We start from the raw sequence: 18,598 nt of genomic DNA on the forward strand, positions 1-18,598 counted from the left end.
TGTCTGTCCAAGATCCTAAAACAAAGCCTGTTTGAACTGCCTCAAACTGCTTCTTATCGGTACACAGAATTATGTCATGCTCTGCTTTTCATATATATAGTGGTTTAATACAAGGGCTTCAGAGCGCTCTCATTATTCTATCCTGTATTAGCCATCTTTCTGTAACAAACCTTTTTACCTTCAGAGGACGAGTCTGCGAGTGTTGTCTAATTTCCACGACAATTTGGCGTCCCTGGCTGGGCTGCACGAGTCTTTTCAGCTTTTCTGGACAACAAGCAAACCGGAGGACGCCCGTAAAAATGTTTCACCATGTGTTGACATGCAGGTGCAGAATGAAAGACTGATGCAGCCTTACCACTGACTGGTAGGTATCATCAAGAATTTAGAATTAGAATTTTATGAAGTCATTGTGTATTGCTGTCTCTATGGAAGGGAGTCAATGATATAAGAAATGGGTGTATTACACTGAGAGAAGTATTACATGGAGCGATTTCTTATAAGAAGTTCCAGGAACTTCGCCTCTGCGACAGCAGAGAGATTGGTGTTTCTTAGATGACAGCTTCAAAACTAAGATATATACAAAGACGGATGTATATGAGAGAGAGAGGTAATAACGGTAAAAATATTTGCTAATGGAAAGCGTTCATTTTGAGGAAAAAATAAGTAAAGTACTTATTAAGAGGCACAGTATTTTTACGACAGATTATCATCAAGTGGCATGCCCCACTGACTCATTCCATCATATCAGCGGTACATGATACATTTTGCAAATTTAACACACAAGTAAATTTTACTGAGATAAAAAAATAATAATAATAAAAAATAAATAATGAAGAGAAGAGAAAAGTGTAAGTCCTACCAAATTGCTGTATGTGGACTCGCCCTCACAGGTAAACACCGTGGTTAAGACAGGATACTGATCAGTAGGGCATGAGTTCAGACCCCAAGCTGCCACTGTTTGGAAAAGCCCCTAACTGCTCAGCTTTAGATAAAACCCTCAGCCAAATGAGGTAAATGTATACAGTGTTTAAATCTGCCAGTAATGTTACTGCACCTGATACACTTCTACCATCGCCACTGAAGTACTGTGAATGTACCTTCATCCAAATATTGTGGTCCCTTTATGATAGACAGGGGGTCAGAAATAGTAAGAAACTGCACATGGCAACAACCGGTAATTGTGCACCTTTATACAGTAGGTTTACCTGATATAAAATAACACGTGACAGTTATTACATCACTGCAGATTAATCTGACGTGCAAAGGACAGTAAACGGGTTTGCTAGAAAGCCTAGCTGTTCTGTTAGCCGGCTAACTACTCCCAACCTACAATAGCAATATTTCACACTCATTAACGTCGTAAAATCGTGATTTGTAAAAGCTAGAAAATCATACCTAGAAACTCTTCATAAAAACTTGAACGTATTCTGGATGTTGCTGTTTGGTACATCGAAATAAAGTCGTACACCCTGCAAGACTGATGAACGCGTCAGGTACATGTGGAACTCACTTCCTGTTGCTTCCGCTTTAATGCGTGCGGCATTGTGGGTAATGTAGTCATACTGTCGGCTAAACATAAAACAGTCATAAAACATTAACAGTGGTTATAGCAGTTGTGTGTACAGGTTTCTAGACATGTGTTTGGCGCCACCTGATTATGAATTAATTCATTCATTCATTCATTCATTCATTCAAATATATCAGTCCCTCCAGGGTTTTGCAATATTCGGAGGAGTGTGCAATTTCTCAAAATTACCGCAGATTTTCCGCAGATTTGGGCCAAAACGTGTCATTTGACGTCATCACAAAGCACGTTCAGCCAAAACCCAATTCATGTGGGTCAAACATGAGTACAGCTAAAAGGTCTCAAAGATCTCATAAAAGGTCGCAAAACAATTTTGCGCAATGGCGATTTCGCCAATTCAAGTAGTTTTCTGCAAAAACAAAACAAAACAAAAAAACCAAACAAACAAACAAAAAACTGCATCGCATATTTTGAAAAAAGCTGCAGCAGAATCAAGCATATTTGGCCACAACAATCACAAGAAAAACTAGAAATCCTGTACAGACTAGAAATTCATTCATCTTCAGTAACCACACTCTTAATCGCACTAAAGGGCAGGATTTGACATGAAGAAAAAACCTGAGGAACATAAGGAGCTCATCTTGTGATATGTGACACTAGATAGTATACAGGTGTAGAAGAGTAGACACAAACTGTACTAAGTGTGTTGAAAGGACGTTTACTATGAGTATAGTGTGAATAAGAGTCATGGGATATGCACAGTAAAGTCTTTATGTTTACAGAATGATCTTTATGATTCTTAGGTGCAAATTTACCGTATCCAGGTGAGATTATCCACCGAAGCAAGGGTGTATCTTGGGCATAAAATTTTGCAATTCATTATGGGATCATCCACAACAAACTCCAGTAAAGTCTCCACAAAAGTAGCCTACAATTTGTGCAGTTTTATAAGGAAATTACAGAAAGCTATAAGTTTTATTGAGCATTTTGCAGAACCAGGCATAGTTCTTCTGGACATTTTGACTGTCACACTTGCTTCTTATTTTTGCAGCAAAATCCAGCAGCCATCATTATGTGTTTTTGTCTGAAAAGTGCCTCTTATGTAATATGCTGCTTTCTTTACTGACATACAAACATTTTTCTGTAACATTTAATTTTGTGCTGGAAAACTAATGTTTGGAAATCTAAAATGTTTTTGTGCTGACTCGATAATGTAGAAGTCATAAAGTAAAAATCTATAACAAAGTTTGTATTAAAAAATAAATAGGGTACCTAAGACTTTTGCACAGCACTGTACATTCAGTTGAAAAGAATACTGCAGAGACTCATTATGGCAGTAAAAACAAAGAACAAATTCAAATACAGGTTTTGTGACTTTATTCAGCGGATTGACCAAGAAGATTACCAAAGGGGAAGGACCTCTAAAACCATACAAGAAGAAATTCTCAAAAAAGATTTCAAATGAAAGCTTGGACAATTAACAAATTAGTATTATGCCGCACTTTCTGTGTCATCATGAATAATAAACTTATACAGTACATATTTAGAATATATTTCATGTACTGGGTTATGAGCACTTCAAACTGAGAGAAATCATTTATGTTTCTTGGGAGCATAGTTATCTAATTCTAAATCAAAATTACAATGAAAAATTAATCTTAAACTACCACTACTAATCAATATTATTTAATAACTTAAATATTGCAAAAAGTATTCATCATTATCTGGTAAGCAGCTTCCAAAATCCAGTAGTCAAATGCATACAATTAGAACTCAATGAAATCAATAAGCTAATATGAATTAATATTAATGTCACAGCAGCACATTTAAAACTATTACTTAAATATTAGTTTAAAAGTTAGTACTTAAATTATAATGCAAACATGATAAAACACTAGTGTAAAGGTCTAATCTAATGATCTGAAGCTTCATGTCACAGGCTCAGAGATGTTGCACGTTATGTTTGTAACGGAAATGGAAGTTATATGAGGTACTGACACTTCATGAGGTACTGTGGTGTTTTCAACACTCAATAGTTATAGTACTAAATAACAGAGTGAATACTTGAACACTTCACACGTCACAGCTTGAATAGGTTAGAACACTGTAAATATTTCTTGTGTATTTATGGATGGTTTTGTATGTGTGGTATGTATCTTCACTAGAAATGAACTATATCCTTGTTAACACGTGTATGTGCTCGCATAGGCTCCTAGTCAACCACTGCAGAGGAACACATCTTGTTAATTCCACACAGATTGGATCCTCTGTACAGGTAGTAGTAACCCTGAAAAGACACAAGAAAATCGTTAGTTTATATATGTCACATAAACCTATCACATATATAAAAATTGGTAAAGGATTACACACAGTTTTTGAATATCCTATATTTGAGCATTTTTGTTTAAATGACCTTGTTTTAATTACTCGGAAATGTGAAAATCTAACCAGGAAGCATGTACAAATCAATTAAGAAATATGTATTATTAAATGTTTAGTGAATTGAGAAATGCTACAAATTACTTTATTCTATTTGAACAATCTACATCTAATTGAAGAAAAGGCCAAAATCATGATCACTCAAGTTAGACACCTATAGCATGTCTAGCCATCCATCCGTTTTCCATACCAATTATCCTACACAGGGTCGCAGGGAGCCTGAAGCCTATGCCAGGGAACTTGTGGCACAAGACGGGAGACACCCTGGATGGTGTGCCAACCCCTCGCAGGGCACAATCACACACACACACACACTACGGGCAATTTGGAAATGCCAATCAGCCTGCAATGAATGTCTTGGACTGGGGAAGGAAAACAGAGTACTTAGAGGAAACCAGGGAGAACATGCAAACTATGCACACACAGGGTGGAGGCGGTATTCAAACCCACAACCCTGGAGATACGAGGCAAATGGGTAACCACCAAGCCCCCCCCCCATAGCATGTCACATATTTATATTTTACAGGTAATATAGCACTGTCTATGAGTCCTTTATCAATTGGCTTAAAGGGTTTACCCTCCAAATGTGTCTGCCTTTAATAAAGCACTCATTCAGACCAGTTAATAAGTTCCATAAAGATTTGTGTGTCTATATTTAATTCCTATTCCGTATAATTTGTTTAGTCTGTGGCAATAATAATGATTAAGTAAGGAATAAAACATGCTGGGGCATGCTGTTATAGTAAAATAATCAACAACAGGGTGGTGTCATGCATCCGTTATCACAACAAAGTGATTATTTTCCTATGAGAGCATGTCCTGAAATGTTTTATTCCACCTATACCGCAGCAATTTTACAACAATAATAATTTAGAATTTATTAATGAACAACGAATCATACTATTTAACAACTACTATTTACGTTTAATGTAGTGGAACAACCATGAGACAAGTTACTTCCAGTTGGCACTTATAGCAGTTCCCTCACCAGCTTCTGTTTTCTCCCTCTTTAAATTATTAAATGTCATAAACTATAATAAGGCATATGAACGTTGGACCAATAGTGTGTAAATACAGTACTCCTTTACCAAACATTACAGCTGTATTAAGAACCGGATCTCAAATAATAATATTCAGCTAAATAAGCTTAACGTTATTTAAAGATTGATTAAGCAAACACTCTGTGTCATTCAACTTTGGTATATAGGGCTAGATATTTTCAAGTGAACACAGGTCTAGCACTGATGTGTCCCTTACCTGCTCTCCGTAGTCTTCTCCCCAACTGTTCTTAATGGCCCAGAATGGAATGCCGTTACCTGTGCACAAAAAAGCAGAGACAATTTATGCTTAACAAAAATGACAAAATGACCAATGATTAAAACAAAAGATTTGTAGAATGAGAAAAAAAGAGAACCATGTGAAACAGGTCCTGAAGCTGAGGCTGATTTTAATACAAGGTACTTTTATATTTATCTTTCTACATGGTGTCCCAAAAGTCTCAATACATATTGGATATTATCACTTTTAAGCAAAATGTAACTTTATTTACAAAACATCCTCTACATGATTGCTACATGATTTCTTTGTAAACACACATGGAGTCATCTTTCCCACTAATGATGAAATCTTGGTGTAATTACATGCCCATTGCAACCTTGCAACAGCTTCCCGATCCAGCCATGAGAATGATTTAAATATGTTCTTCTATTGTCAAAGGCATTCTTAAAGGCTATCTGAAAAAATCTACAGTTGAGCTCATAATTTTTTGCCAATTATAAATAGTTATTATTTTGCTTAAAGATCTTTTTTTAATTTCATTTAGTACTGCCCTTCAGAAGATACATAAGATATTTATGATAAGAAGATATTAGATATGTTTCCTAGAAGACGAAATAATAACAATTTACCCCAATCATTCTGTTTAAAAGTTTACACACCCCTGGCTCTTAATGTATCATGTTGCCTCCTTGAGCATCAGTGAATATTTGCAGCTTTTTTAATAGTTGTGTACGAATCCCTCAATTGTCTTCAGTATGAAAAGATGGATCTCAACATCATATAGTCACTGTTGGAAAGGAGTCAAATATGCAGACGATGCTGGAAAAGCAAAGAATGTGCAGGACCTGGAGGATTTTTCCTGAAGAACAGTGGGCAGTTTAACTGCTCAGGACAAACAAGGGACTCATGAACATCTATCACAAAACATCCAGGTAACAACATACAGTATTAAAAACCAAGGGTATGGAAACTTTTGAATTGGTTTATTTATGTAAATTCAGTTATTTTTGTGTCTTGTGTACTATATGTAAACATCTGATATGTGAAATAGCTTATTCAGGGCAAAAAAAAACAAAATGCAATTTTTATGATCCCTCTTATTTTTACAAAATTAACACAGGTATATATACATAGGCGTATGTAAACTTATATACAATATAAACTAAGTATGAAAAATTTTGGAAGACATTTTGTTAAAAAGTGTTCATTTTCCCTATGTGTAGAGACTTTTGGAACACCCTGTAAAGACCACCATTTTGAGAAACTACATGGCATTTTTGCAAAATATTAATAGTTGTTATATGTGCAAAAGTGGAATTGTAAAAGTGTAGTTTGGCATTTTTTAAAATGCCCTAGACCCATGTTACTCTTATACTTTCAAAAGATACCTTAGAAAAACTGTTATTTGTAATATTGCTGTGCAGTTGATATGGCTAAATTCTTAATTTCAGACTTCTGTTAATGTTTATAGCCCTGCTTGAACAAAACTGCTCAGCTCTACCTCCAAATCACAAATCACATGGTTGGGGTACGAGGGATTTGTCATGGTTCTCATTGCAATTGCAGTTCACCTCACAGACAGCAGAGGCAGCATAGTGCATCTCTTGCTTTATGCCTGAAGGCATTCAAAAAGAAGAGGGAAAAAAACCCTGTCAGCCATTAAGAATGGATAGAATCCAAGGTGTTTGTGTGAGAAAGCTTTTTAAGACTCAGGGAATTAGAAGAGCCACACCCATAGCTCTCATTCTGTAGCATGAGTCACAAAATCCCAAGTTGCTTTTGATGGTAATCTTAACTGACAAGCGACTGATCGATAGTTCAAGTGAGCTTCTTAAACTTAAACTGTTTGATAAGAAATTAACATAAGCTCTAATATTCTCACCTGATCATTTTTCCAGTAGGAACTCATTTTCTGAGGTCAAACATTTTGATGGAAAAGGGGTTAAAAAAAGTCTAACAAAAATCACAAAGTGAAATAATGGTTCACTTCCTCACATTGAGCAATATTTTACAAGGCTTTGTAAAACGTATCCACAGTGTTTCACAAATTAGCCCCGAGCCTGCCACTCCACGTTTTTGCTCTTGATCAGCTCCTAACACACTAGAACCAGGTGTACAGTGTTGCTTTGTATAGGATGAACTGAGAGCAAAAAAATGTAAACCATATGAGGGAACCAGGTGATGTTCCTTGGTTTTAAAAACATTTAAATCAAAATTGCAAAGCATCATCATCATTAGCAGTTCAATGTGGTCAATTTTACAGTGTTTCAAACCACATGGTTATGACTATGCGCTAAAGGTTTATTGATTTGTGCAAATATAGGGATTAATATCACTCACGGTCTCCATATCCGACAAGTAGCACAGCGTGATCAATCATCCAGGGGTTGCATAGAATCTTCAGAGGGTGAGACACTCCCTTTCTGTAGAACTACACACACATGAACAGAACGAGTCAAAAGAGTATTACTGAAAACTACATATACTGTTTTATTATACATTACAAAAATAATGTGCTTTATACTGTGACTGCACTGTAAGGCTGGTTTTATAAATAAATAAATCAATCAAACACAATTTCAAGTTCTAGGGTCAATTAAATCAAATCCCTGGAACAGCCAATTCTATTTTGTCGGTTCAGGATTTTGTACTTTTGTCCAGCAGTAAAATGCAAAAGTGTATCCTGACAAAAGGATGACAAGTTTCCTATCAAGTGTCTCGTTTTTTGGCAACATTGTATAGAAAGGTTTAGAATTCTCAGATGCACAAATAAACTGGGATTGATCAAATGTATGTAAGAAGGCAATACGCACAAGCGTATGCAATGAAGATTAATAAATACCAGTTCAGCATATTTGCAGTATGTGTACATCAAAACTACATGTAAACCACAATTAACCATATATGGTACTTAGGCATTGCTTCAAATGGTATCAGAAAAGAACTCTGACATTTTGTTAAACAAACTAACTTTTTTCTGAAGCAAAGTGTTAGATTTTGAATAGTAACATTGGTAATTAAGCTGTGCTGTTTAATATTTGTCTATTTGTCTGTCATTTTTACTGTAATAAATTTTACGTTGAACATTAAAAAAAAAAAACCAACATATCACAAGTCAGCTGCTCGTTCACTGAATGTGTACCTTTGGGATTTATATAACTGACTTAATTTCACTTTAATTGTGACCTAAATGATTGACATGAGGGATATCTGAGATTGTGTGGAAGTCCTTTTTTACAGTCCTTCTTTGATTGGTGTAAGATCATTTGGAAATTATGATGGCATCCAAAAATGTGTGCACATTTTTATTCAATGAGGTTTGCAGAATACCCATTTTATCTTGATATGTGCCTGTAGTCAAAAACACTATGTTGAAAACAATTACACAGGTATTGCATTGCTGCACCTCGTTTCCCTCATCAGCATAGGTGTGACTCAGAACTGTGACTCAGAACTGACGAAAGAACTGACGAAAGATATGCATTAGCAGTGGATTTAGGAGTGGATAGTGGGTTGTGAAAAACCTCAGGGCTTACAGCTCAGAGATCAGTCTGTTTGCTAAAACATGCTTGGCATGAGACATCCTCTAATGAAGCGAGAAGGGTCACATATGACGAGTCCGTTAAACACAAGTCAGTGTTTGTATTAAACAGTAATTGCACTTAATTGAAAATCAGTAATGGATTGGAGAGATAAGTCTAATTATTAGCAGTCCAGAATCACAGTCTTGAGCCAAAGCATACATACATACACAAATCTAAGCAAACTTTCATTTGGATAAATCCCATATTTTGCATTGCAAAGTTCATACACACATATAACACACATCTGCTTATGCGCTATTGATATAGGGCCCTGGTGTAAATTAGTGCCATACATGCTTCTCCAAGTATACTGTTGTAGTTTTCCCCTACAGAATTAGGATACTTTAAACTGTCAGAGCTTGTTTTGTTTTGTTTTTTCATTATTCTCAAAAATCCTTTTTTTTTTATAATAATTTTTTATAAATATATTTGACCTTTTATACATGACAATTTATGACATTTGTGTCAGTTGTCAAAGAATTATCCAGGCAATCTAAGTGTTTTCCTACTTCCACATTATCAACTTTTGTGCAAATCTGGCAACCCTGATACTTACAAACTCGTTCATTAAATTCCGTACATCTAACAAGAATCCAACACGCTAAATATTAATTTTGTGACACTACTAATTTTTAAAATGTTATAGGAGATGTAGTTGACCAGATAAAATGGAATGAATTTAAATAACACTTTTATACAAAGCAGTCCTTTCATTAGCGTAAAATCAACTGTCACATCAGCCATGTACTGTATATTGTTTGGTTTGATTCCCATTTCCATCCTTTTAAACAGCAGTATGCGCCCCATGCAGAGGATATGTAGTAGGAGTTCTGAGGTGCAGTCTTCATGATGACCTAGCTAAGTTAAATGAACATTAAAGCCGGACGTTTCACAAGTGCATTCTGTAGCTACAAAAATGAAAAAATTGCAATCACCTGGCAGCCATGAGTCAAGTCATAAAGATCCTTACAGCTGTCTTATTACTACTGGTGCTTGTGCTTCTGGAATGTCATATAGGAATTTACAAAGAGTGTATTACCTGCATCGCAAAAGCATTGAGGGCAGCAGAGACAGGGCCATTCTCAGCCAGCCAAGCAGCAATATCTGAACACACACACCCACACACATTAGATTTTGCTTTGTTATTATGTTTATTTGTAGGGCTGGGCTATATGACAAAAATATCATATCACGATACTTTTTCTATGATACACAATGCATATCAAGATTTATAATTTAGCTACCAAACTGTCTGCTAAACAGTAACACAATAAACAAAAAACTGTTCAACTGAGTTTGATGATACTTTTCTTTAATGCCTACAAAGACAAAGAAGATTAAGTTTGTTTTTTTTTTTTTAAAAAAATACGTCAAAACAGCGGCATCCATTCAGTACTGTTTAATTTGTAATTATTAAAAAATACATCACCATGCCAACGTTATCTCAGAAAAGTGTATCACGAAATCATTCATCACGATATCAATATTATATTGCTATATCGCCCCACCCTATTTATATGTACACTAATTATACAATCATTATTCTGATTCAAGTGGTCGATTAAACAAGACACCATGCTATCTTATACTAGATTAAAACCATTTGTGTACTGTAAATCTGATCATTTCGTTTTTCTTAATACATGCATGTGTGCATGATCTGATAAGAGATAGACAGCATTAGACATGTTAGTCCCAAAGAAGGCAACATTTTGTCATGTTTGCAATTAAAAATAAATAAATAAATAAAATATGTAAGAGTAAAGAAACTCTACGATACTCAGACACATCTGTAATAATAATAGTAATAATAATAATAATAGTAAAAAGAAGAATTTTACATTTAATTTCAAAATCTCTAGAAACCTATACAATTATAAACCCATGAAAAATTACAGTGCAATTATTTTTCAAATAATTGAAAAATAAATCAATTATTGAACCGGAGTCATACAGTTATCATGTGAATGCTGATCGAATCATTGACAAAATCAGATTTGTCAGATTTTGTAAATGTACTATCCTAAAAAAAACAATTACCATCAGCAAAAATATTTTATTATAGTGTATAAATATAAGGTATACCTGTTTGTCAGTGAATATTTGGATACACAGTGTGTTATAGTACCCGTCTGACTTTCCTCACCGTTTTCGTCCTTGGGCAGTTCTACAGAGCTGTTGATGTAGGCCACCACTTTCCCAGAGGAGAACTCACAACCCTGCTTGTGTCCTGTGTAGCTGTAGTCTATCTCTGTCTCAAGACCCCCTGCAAAGGGATCGACATATATTAGATAATTGTCTGATAAAGATTTTAACATCATGAATGGAATTACACAGTGTATAAGTAGTATTCAAATACACGTTATGCATTACTGGTACACTGTTCTAAATTATTCTATGATTTTTGCTTTATTTACAATTTCTTACCAAGGTTTTCAATAGCTTCATATGCGTTGGATGGAAGTCCGCCGCCACATGCTTGATCCAGCTTATCACAGTCCACCAACTCTGAAACACACACACACACACGTAAACCTGTGTCTTTCTATACAGTGAAAAGGTGTGTTTCATTGAATTTTATCCACAGCGCTGTTGAATTCTTGGATCTGATGGTCAAAAGGTGTTGATTAATTGTCTAATATAAAAGTAGCTCTGCTAACAGTGCTGGATTTTATTCAAATCACAAGTTTATGTTAATGCGCTCGTTCAAATATGTTAGAATTTCTATAGTAACAGCTCATACACAGGGATATACACAGTTCCACATAGTCTGGGACTAAAACATGTTAGTTAACAAAGAAAAAGAGATTATTGACTGGATGAAGCTTTTTTTTGCATGGAGACGTTTATTTAGTCTCAGGTGTCAGTGGATTGTAACCATCAGTAAGCTTTCCACCATGGGAAAGCATTCAGGAATGGGGCCTTCCGTTTTTTCAGTAATATGACAAGTTGTGCATTTGTATTATTAACTTCAAGAAAGAGAGAAAAATATGGATGATTAGTGAATGAGTGTTTATAGCCAATATAACATAAGTGAACATGAACTATAACAGTAAACTGATATAAAATATGCCAAGTCCTTCATGAATAAATTAAAAATCGCAGTCACTGGCAAACTGCTGCGGTATAAGATAACACACTTCATGGCTTTGATATGGGAACAGTAACTCGCTTTTGCGTCAGGGCACGTCACAATACTCTGACATTTCTTATTATTTTAACAGCATGCCCTATAGTGTTTTACTCCTTATGTAATTAAAAATATTATTTATTCATTACAATTTCCTTTATGAATAAATTCTCACCTTGCTCTGAGAGGGACAGCAGTTGTCCAGTTTTCTTGAACCACTGGCCTTCAATGTTCCCAGTGACAGAGAAAGCCCAGCATGAACCACATAAGCCCTGAACCAGACACAACATTCATCAATCATCACAAACAAGTGTTATCTCCATGAAACTAATGGATGATCAACAAGCATCCTCTACCAGATGCCAAAAAATGTCATAAAAATGTCATTCCGCCTGTTTTGGAGGTGCCTGTGTTCAGCATCGAGTTTATTTGTGTTGTCAGACTTCACAGTAGTGCTTAATGGTTCGTATGACAGTAGATACTCAGAGCTTTAAGAATTTGCAGTTTCATAAGTATTTCTTCTTTTAACTAGCCTACAAGGTTTAATGTTTTAATTTTATTTTGGCAGTTGTATCCAGTGTTTTACTCTCAAATAAGCTTCAGTTGTGCTGTCTGTTTTATCTCTGTACCAGTGTTATTGTGCAGGGGGCTCACACCCTTCCCCTTTCACATTGCCCTGCTCACCATCAGCTAAACACAGAGTCACGATACTCTACACACAGACACCCAAAAGTGTCCTGACTAATGTTATAACAGACTTGCAATAAAATAATCCATTTGTTTATACTGATTGAAAATGTGGCAGAATGGAACGACAGTGTACTGCGAGAAAAGGTTAATGAATTATAGTTTTGAGGCGCATTTTCACTGCAGGATCCACCAGCGCTGATTGGTTTCAGATTCAGAATAGTTCATACATGGCCAAAAAGACTATTCGGTTTCTATAAACAGATGAACAATGATTCTTTAGTCATTATGATCCATAATTCAAGCATATATCCTGACTGGTTAGCTGAGCACAAATTCTTCCCATTAGTTGGTTCATTCTCCCTGACCTGGTTCTTGACATTACTGACAGCTCCGTGTTCTCGCCAGTCCCAGCTGTCCGGAGCGGCCTTACTTGCTGGAGCTGCTGGCTTCATCTGTTTCTGTAGGCTCCACTGATTCAACATGGGGTTCAGGTAAATCATCCTGAACTCATCCTCTACATCAGAGACAGAGAGAAAGAGAGAGGGAAAAAGAGAGAATGGTCATTTTCAATTCTACACCCTCACCATCATTTTTAACAGAGCAGAAGGAGAGCAGTGTTTTGGCAACAGTACGTATCAGCCTGTAACAGTGTGCAGGACAAGCACACACACAAACAGAATTGTACAATGTCTTGTGGATTAGGGTTAAAGGTTAGGACTATGCTTATAGGAGGAGTTGGATCAGATCCAGCACCACCCCCTGGACTTCTGATCTCCTAATTCTGACTGAACGATAATAAGTAAGAAATGCCAGGTCTTTAAAATATTTACTAGCAATGGATACCAGTGTCATGAGAATATGATAACTCATGGATCAACACACACCTGTAAGGTCGCTGAATTTGGTAACACCATACTCCACTGTTCCCTGGTCCAGAGCCTGCAGGGTCTGCGCTGTTTTCAGATTCTGCTGGAAAATACGCAGACGCTTCTCAGCCTCTGCAGGAGTCAAGGGTTACATTTAAACATTTCCTTAAAGCTCAGGCTTCTTTTGGAATGATATATTTGTATCAATATTTAAAGCATCACATTTATAAGGACAGAATATTGTGTGCGATTTTCAAGAGGAGTAATGCTCGTCAAATAGTGAGTTTTTTTGTATGATGAGTATATACTGTGGATACAACGTGGACGATTACCTTCCTGAGAGGTATACGTGCGGTTGTACTTGACCATGAAGTCTTTGAACTGCATCAGAAGGTCTACAGTTTCCTGAAGGTAACATTTTGTGTTATATAGATTATCTGTAAATTGTAATTGCTTATTATCACACAAGAACTTGTGTATTTTCTTCACTTTACCTGGGTGGGCTTGTCACGAGACAGAGGGACACTCACAACCTTTTTAGTCTCCTTTGGAACTGAAAAATGAAGTGGAGGTCAGTAAAATGGTGCTATCAACTATTTATTTATAATTATATTATTCATAACTAGGAGAATATTTCTGGTTCAGCTCATACTATTTATTCTGAATCTCTTGAAAGCCTTCATTTCAATGTGGTATAATCTAATATAGTAGGCAACATTATTGTTCACAGGTGGACACACAGCAGGGCAAATCTGATTTTAGGGCTTGGTTGGGATTGGTTGTTAAAGTAATGACAGAGGTTTACATATGACGAGCACAGAGCAGGCAACACTTGGCTACTTAACTGACTACCGAACAGAGATTTCTCTGTGGATTATGTTTAACATAAAGGCATTCAGTACTGGATCTGAGTGTAAGCGATTATTTTCAACCATGTTTAATCATACATTTCCAATGTCACCAAAAGCCACACACCAAAAGAACAACAAAACTTGTGAAATTTGATCCAGAAATCTGACTACTAAACATACATTCTGCTTCAGGAGGTGCTTTATCCTGGACAGGGCCACAGTGAATCCAGAACCTATCCAAAGAACACTAGGCACAAGACAGGAATACACACCGGATGGAACGCCAGTCCACTGAAGGGCACCATGCTCACACACATTCACACCAAGGCCGATTTAGCATAACCAATCTACCTACTGCCATGGTTTTAGGAGATAGGAAGAAACCAGAGAGCCAGGAGGAAGCTCACATGGACACAGGGGGAAGAATGCTAAATGTGAAACTCCACACAGTAACCTCAGCTTAGGACCAAATCAGGAACCCTGGAGCTCTATACAGCAACACTCCCCACTGCACTGCCATGCCATGAAGGCTTGTTTGTAAGACATTTTAATAGAAAATGTGACTTGAAAAGATGTAAAAGATGTGAAAATCTTCTGTGCTGAAATGCCAACAGGGAATCTGTAGCTGTCAGTACAGAGTGGTGCCATTTTACTATTCTTTTACCATTTAATACTGTGTGTGTGTGTGTGTGTGTGTTGATAGAGCACAGACCTGCAGGCTGACATTTCTGTTTGAGTAGAGTGGACTTGTTCTCCCAGGGAATGTTCCACACTTCAAACAAACACACCTCCGTCTTAAAGAGAGAAAGAGAAGGAGACAGAGAGAGAGAAAAGAGAGATAGAGAAAGAGAGACAGAAAGAGAGAGAGAGAGAGAGAGAGAGACAGACAGAAAGAGAGAGAGAGAGAATCACAGATAGTGAGAGCAACCCACTTTTAATTAGAAATTTAAAATAATTAAGAAAACAAAGAAGATTCATTAGTTTCATAATTAGCCTGACAAGAACAGTAAACATGGAAATACACAATCCTGAAATATTATTCATCACAGGATCCTTAACCACATGATCTGAGTCAGATATGAAGAAAAACAGGATGAGCAAAAAGTTCCAGTTGTCAGTGTGTTCAATATGAGCAACTGAAGTAATGTTTGTTTGGGGGAATGGATTACAGGTTTTACCTTTTGCTTAAGGACCTGGGGAACACAACAGAAAAAGGAGACCAGAGGAGACATATCTACCCTTAAATACTGAACATAAGCAAAACTGTTTCTGATAGCTGATCATTTACAACATTAGACAAAAACTAAGATTCAGTTCTATTATAAGATGATATGTATTCATGTAAAGTTCTTACATATACCCAGATCCTCTCAGGAAAGATTTACTGGTCTGATATGTAGATTTGTGTTGTTGTATTGTATTGATTTGGAATTTTTTTATTTATTTATTTGTTAAGCACATTGGGAGTTTACTGTAACTTCTATTCTATTGCAGTGGGTTGCAAAATTAACCACATTTTAATTGTGATCATTTTGTATTTGTTTTTTTATTGGCACATGCTCCCTATATAAGAATTTACTCTGAAATAAGCTGAATAATTGTAATAACTGAAAATAATTTTTGTATATAGCTATTATTAAGTGCCATTTTTGCTCCTCCTCCTCCTCCATATTTTCATCATGAGACCTGTCTAAACAATTGTCTACTGCCATTCTAGCCTTTCAGTGTGCTATTATACAGACAACACATGACTGACAGGGTTTAATATCAAATAGCATTTTTATAGAGCAATTTTCAATAAAAAATAAATAAATAACAAAAACACAATATATGATAGATATAAGTTTGGTACAGATACTTGCACAAAGTGCGGAAAAATGTCCAGACTGATAAGAAAAAACATAAATACCTTAGATGTTTTTAAATTGCAAGAAGAAAGAAAGTTTCAGGTCAGAGAAGTAACAATCATGACCACAGGTCAGATTAGCAACATACACCATCACAGGTGCAGCAGCAATGCCACCCTACTGCTCATTTGTTCATCTAGACCTTTTCTCCTACAGTCAGAGAATTCCACCACAAAACATACACATCATGAGTTCTACAAGCCACTCTTCAATCACCTTGCATAATGTTATGGCTCTGCTTTCCTGTGATTCCATAGGCAGCAACTGTGCAGCTCACTGAGTCAGGGTGCTTGGCCCACAAAAATGCTGCTTGCAGCTTTTATTATTATTATTATGATTATTATTATTATTATAATTATCATTCAGCAACAGCTTTATCCTGGTTAGGGTGTCAATAAATGTGGAGTATATTCTGGAAATGCTGGGGATGAGGTGGGAATATATGCTGAACAGTATGGAGGACTATTATTATTATTAATCATCATCATCATCATCATCCACTCCATCCTATAGTCAGGTTTGTTCACCTTCTGTTTGTGTGACTCTTGGAAAAATTCACACTCCTCAGGAACATGCAGCTCTGCAGACTTCTTACACTGAGTTCTTCCAGTCTCTACAGTGATGCTGTATCTCACTCCCTTCACAAGCTGTTCAAAACACAGACACACACACACACAGAGAGAGAGAGAGAGAGAGAGAGAGAGAGAGAGAGAAATAATAAAAATTATACACAGACATACTACTTATGTTTAAACATGTGCTATAGATGCCACGGTTGTGCTTATAACTGTGTAATAACATGTTTTATTTCACCATAAGTGTGCAATACCAGGAAAAACGCAGTGTAAGCGATAACAACTTACACAATCGCCTTACAGAACCACAGGCTGAAGCCACAATCTTACAACACAAAGTTTGGGTTGGGCCACTGGCTCTGCCACAGCATGTTGCGCAAAATGAGCGCAGGGTGGAGGCACACGAACATGTTATGGCTTTCCGGCTTAATCACTGTATGTTTTTGTTTAACACGCAAAATCATTGCCTTGTTAACAAAGCCACAAACTAGCTGCTGTCCCTTAAACGCAGAAAACGAACTGCAGCCTAATGCCATCTGTGTAAAGAAATATACATGTGGACAATAAACATGAGTCCATAAATAAAATATGAAGAAAATGCAGTGCGTCACCTGTCTGGTAGCAGATATGATCTTACTGACTCTGCGGATGTGCATTCCGTTAGACAGCTGGTTGTAGCGATCTTCAGCGAATTTGAGTGCTTTAAGAAGTCCCGGGTCCGAGTCGGACAAACGCACCGGAGCTCCTCCAGTCTCAATGCGTCCATCATCATCTCCTCTCACAACCGCACACACACACACAGCCAGGACGAGGCAGCGGCTAAGGCCCAGATCCATCATGTCCAGCCCAAAGTGCAGAAAGGGACCGAGGTTAGATCAGGGTTTGTTTTAATTAAAGTCCGCAGACAGTGTTTGTTGTTCCTGTTAAAGACCGATCGTCTTCAGCTTCAGCGGATTACTGAACTGCCCCAAACAAACATGGCGCCTGAAGCCTCTTTGACGTTGTAATGCTTTACCTCGCTTAATGGCGTGATTGGGGCAATGCTGTTAATAGAGTGGCGCAGGGATGACGTCACAAAAACCCAATAGGATTTTCCCATAAACTATTGGATTTTAGAAAGAAAAAAAATAAGCAATATGATCAAAAAAGTTTACAATACTAACATGTTTTGTCCATCAAAATAATTTTCACAAATGAACACAACTTTTATGAAATTTGAAGCCTAAATACAATAGCCAGAAATAAAAAGATAAACGAACTACACAGCAAAATCACCAGTGTTGAATTAACACCCACAGTGTCTATATAAGTCCATTGGACTCATATAAACACTCTGGGTGTTAATTCAACACTAGGGATTTTACTGTGTACACCTCGACTTGACTTCAATGTCACCATCACCAAACTTTTCCAAACTTGATTTTAAAACATTTTCCATGATACAGATTTACTCTGTGGATGAATTTTTTTTAGGAATTGTGCACAGCATACCTGAACCAGTTTATCTACGTTATTTTTTTCCTGTTCAGCGTGATGACGTTTAATGTCCCCGACAACGTCTGTAGTCCCAGTTAGCAACTTTTTATCAACCGCCTTTTTCAATACACGTAAAGGCTTTAAAAATCATACAGGGGTATTACTGGCATATTTTATGTCATAGAATAAAACGTGAATATATTTTGAACTTGTGTTCATGTGACGACTGTAAGTCATTCCCTTCAAATGCTATTGAAGTTAGAAACATGTTTAACAA

General features: G+C 36.6%; 2 protein-coding genes and 1 long non-coding RNA gene across 7 annotated transcripts in view; 1 reads left to right on the forward strand and 2 right to left on the reverse strand.

Moving 5' to 3' along the window:
* Positions 1-1,529, reverse strand: part of LOC128611502 (probable RNA-binding protein EIF1AD) — a 6,148-nt gene extending 4,619 nt beyond the window's left edge. The window contains exons 1-2 of one of the 4 annotated variants that reach the window (XM_053631064.1): positions 860-970; positions 179-264 (exon numbers count right to left, since the gene is read on the reverse strand). The gene's annotated coding sequence lies outside the window, so the exon portion shown is untranslated. Of the gene's footprint in view, positions 1-170; positions 449-859; positions 971-1,395 lie in introns of those variants that run through there. The other 3 variants (XM_053631065.1, XM_053631062.1, XM_053631063.1) reach the window with 3 other exon arrangements.
* LOC128611504 (uncharacterized) lies at positions 477-2,892 on the forward strand. Of its 2 annotated transcripts, none has more exons than XR_008386566.1 (3): positions 477-607; positions 689-1,010; positions 2,329-2,892. It is a non-coding gene; the product is annotated as an uncharacterized LOC128611504 (long non-coding RNA). The 2 variants fall into 2 exon arrangements; XR_008386567.1 differs by having other exon boundaries at positions 555-750; positions 891-1,010.
* Positions 2,886-18,536, reverse strand: ctsf (cathepsin F). Its single transcript, XM_053631052.1, has 15 exons — positions 18,337-18,536; positions 17,457-17,947; positions 16,798-16,917; positions 15,076-15,157; positions 14,007-14,065; positions 13,845-13,917; positions 13,531-13,644; positions 13,012-13,160; positions 12,132-12,228; positions 11,254-11,334; positions 10,973-11,092; positions 9,866-9,930; positions 7,583-7,673; positions 5,222-5,280; positions 2,886-3,812 (listed from the first exon to the last, which is right to left on the reverse strand). The coding sequence occupies exons 2-15, from the start codon at positions 17,682-17,684 to the stop codon at positions 3,738-3,740; spliced, it is 1,413 nt and encodes a 470-aa protein (XP_053487027.1). The 5' UTR covers positions 17,685-17,947; positions 18,337-18,536; the 3' UTR covers positions 2,886-3,737.
* Between the last annotated feature and the right edge of the window lie 62 nt (positions 18,537-18,598).

Source organism: Ictalurus furcatus, chromosome 8 (assembly GCF_023375685.1).
Source record: "Ictalurus furcatus strain D&B chromosome 8, Billie_1.0, whole genome shotgun sequence".
Taxonomy (NCBI): domain Eukaryota; kingdom Metazoa; phylum Chordata; class Actinopteri; order Siluriformes; family Ictaluridae; genus Ictalurus; species Ictalurus furcatus.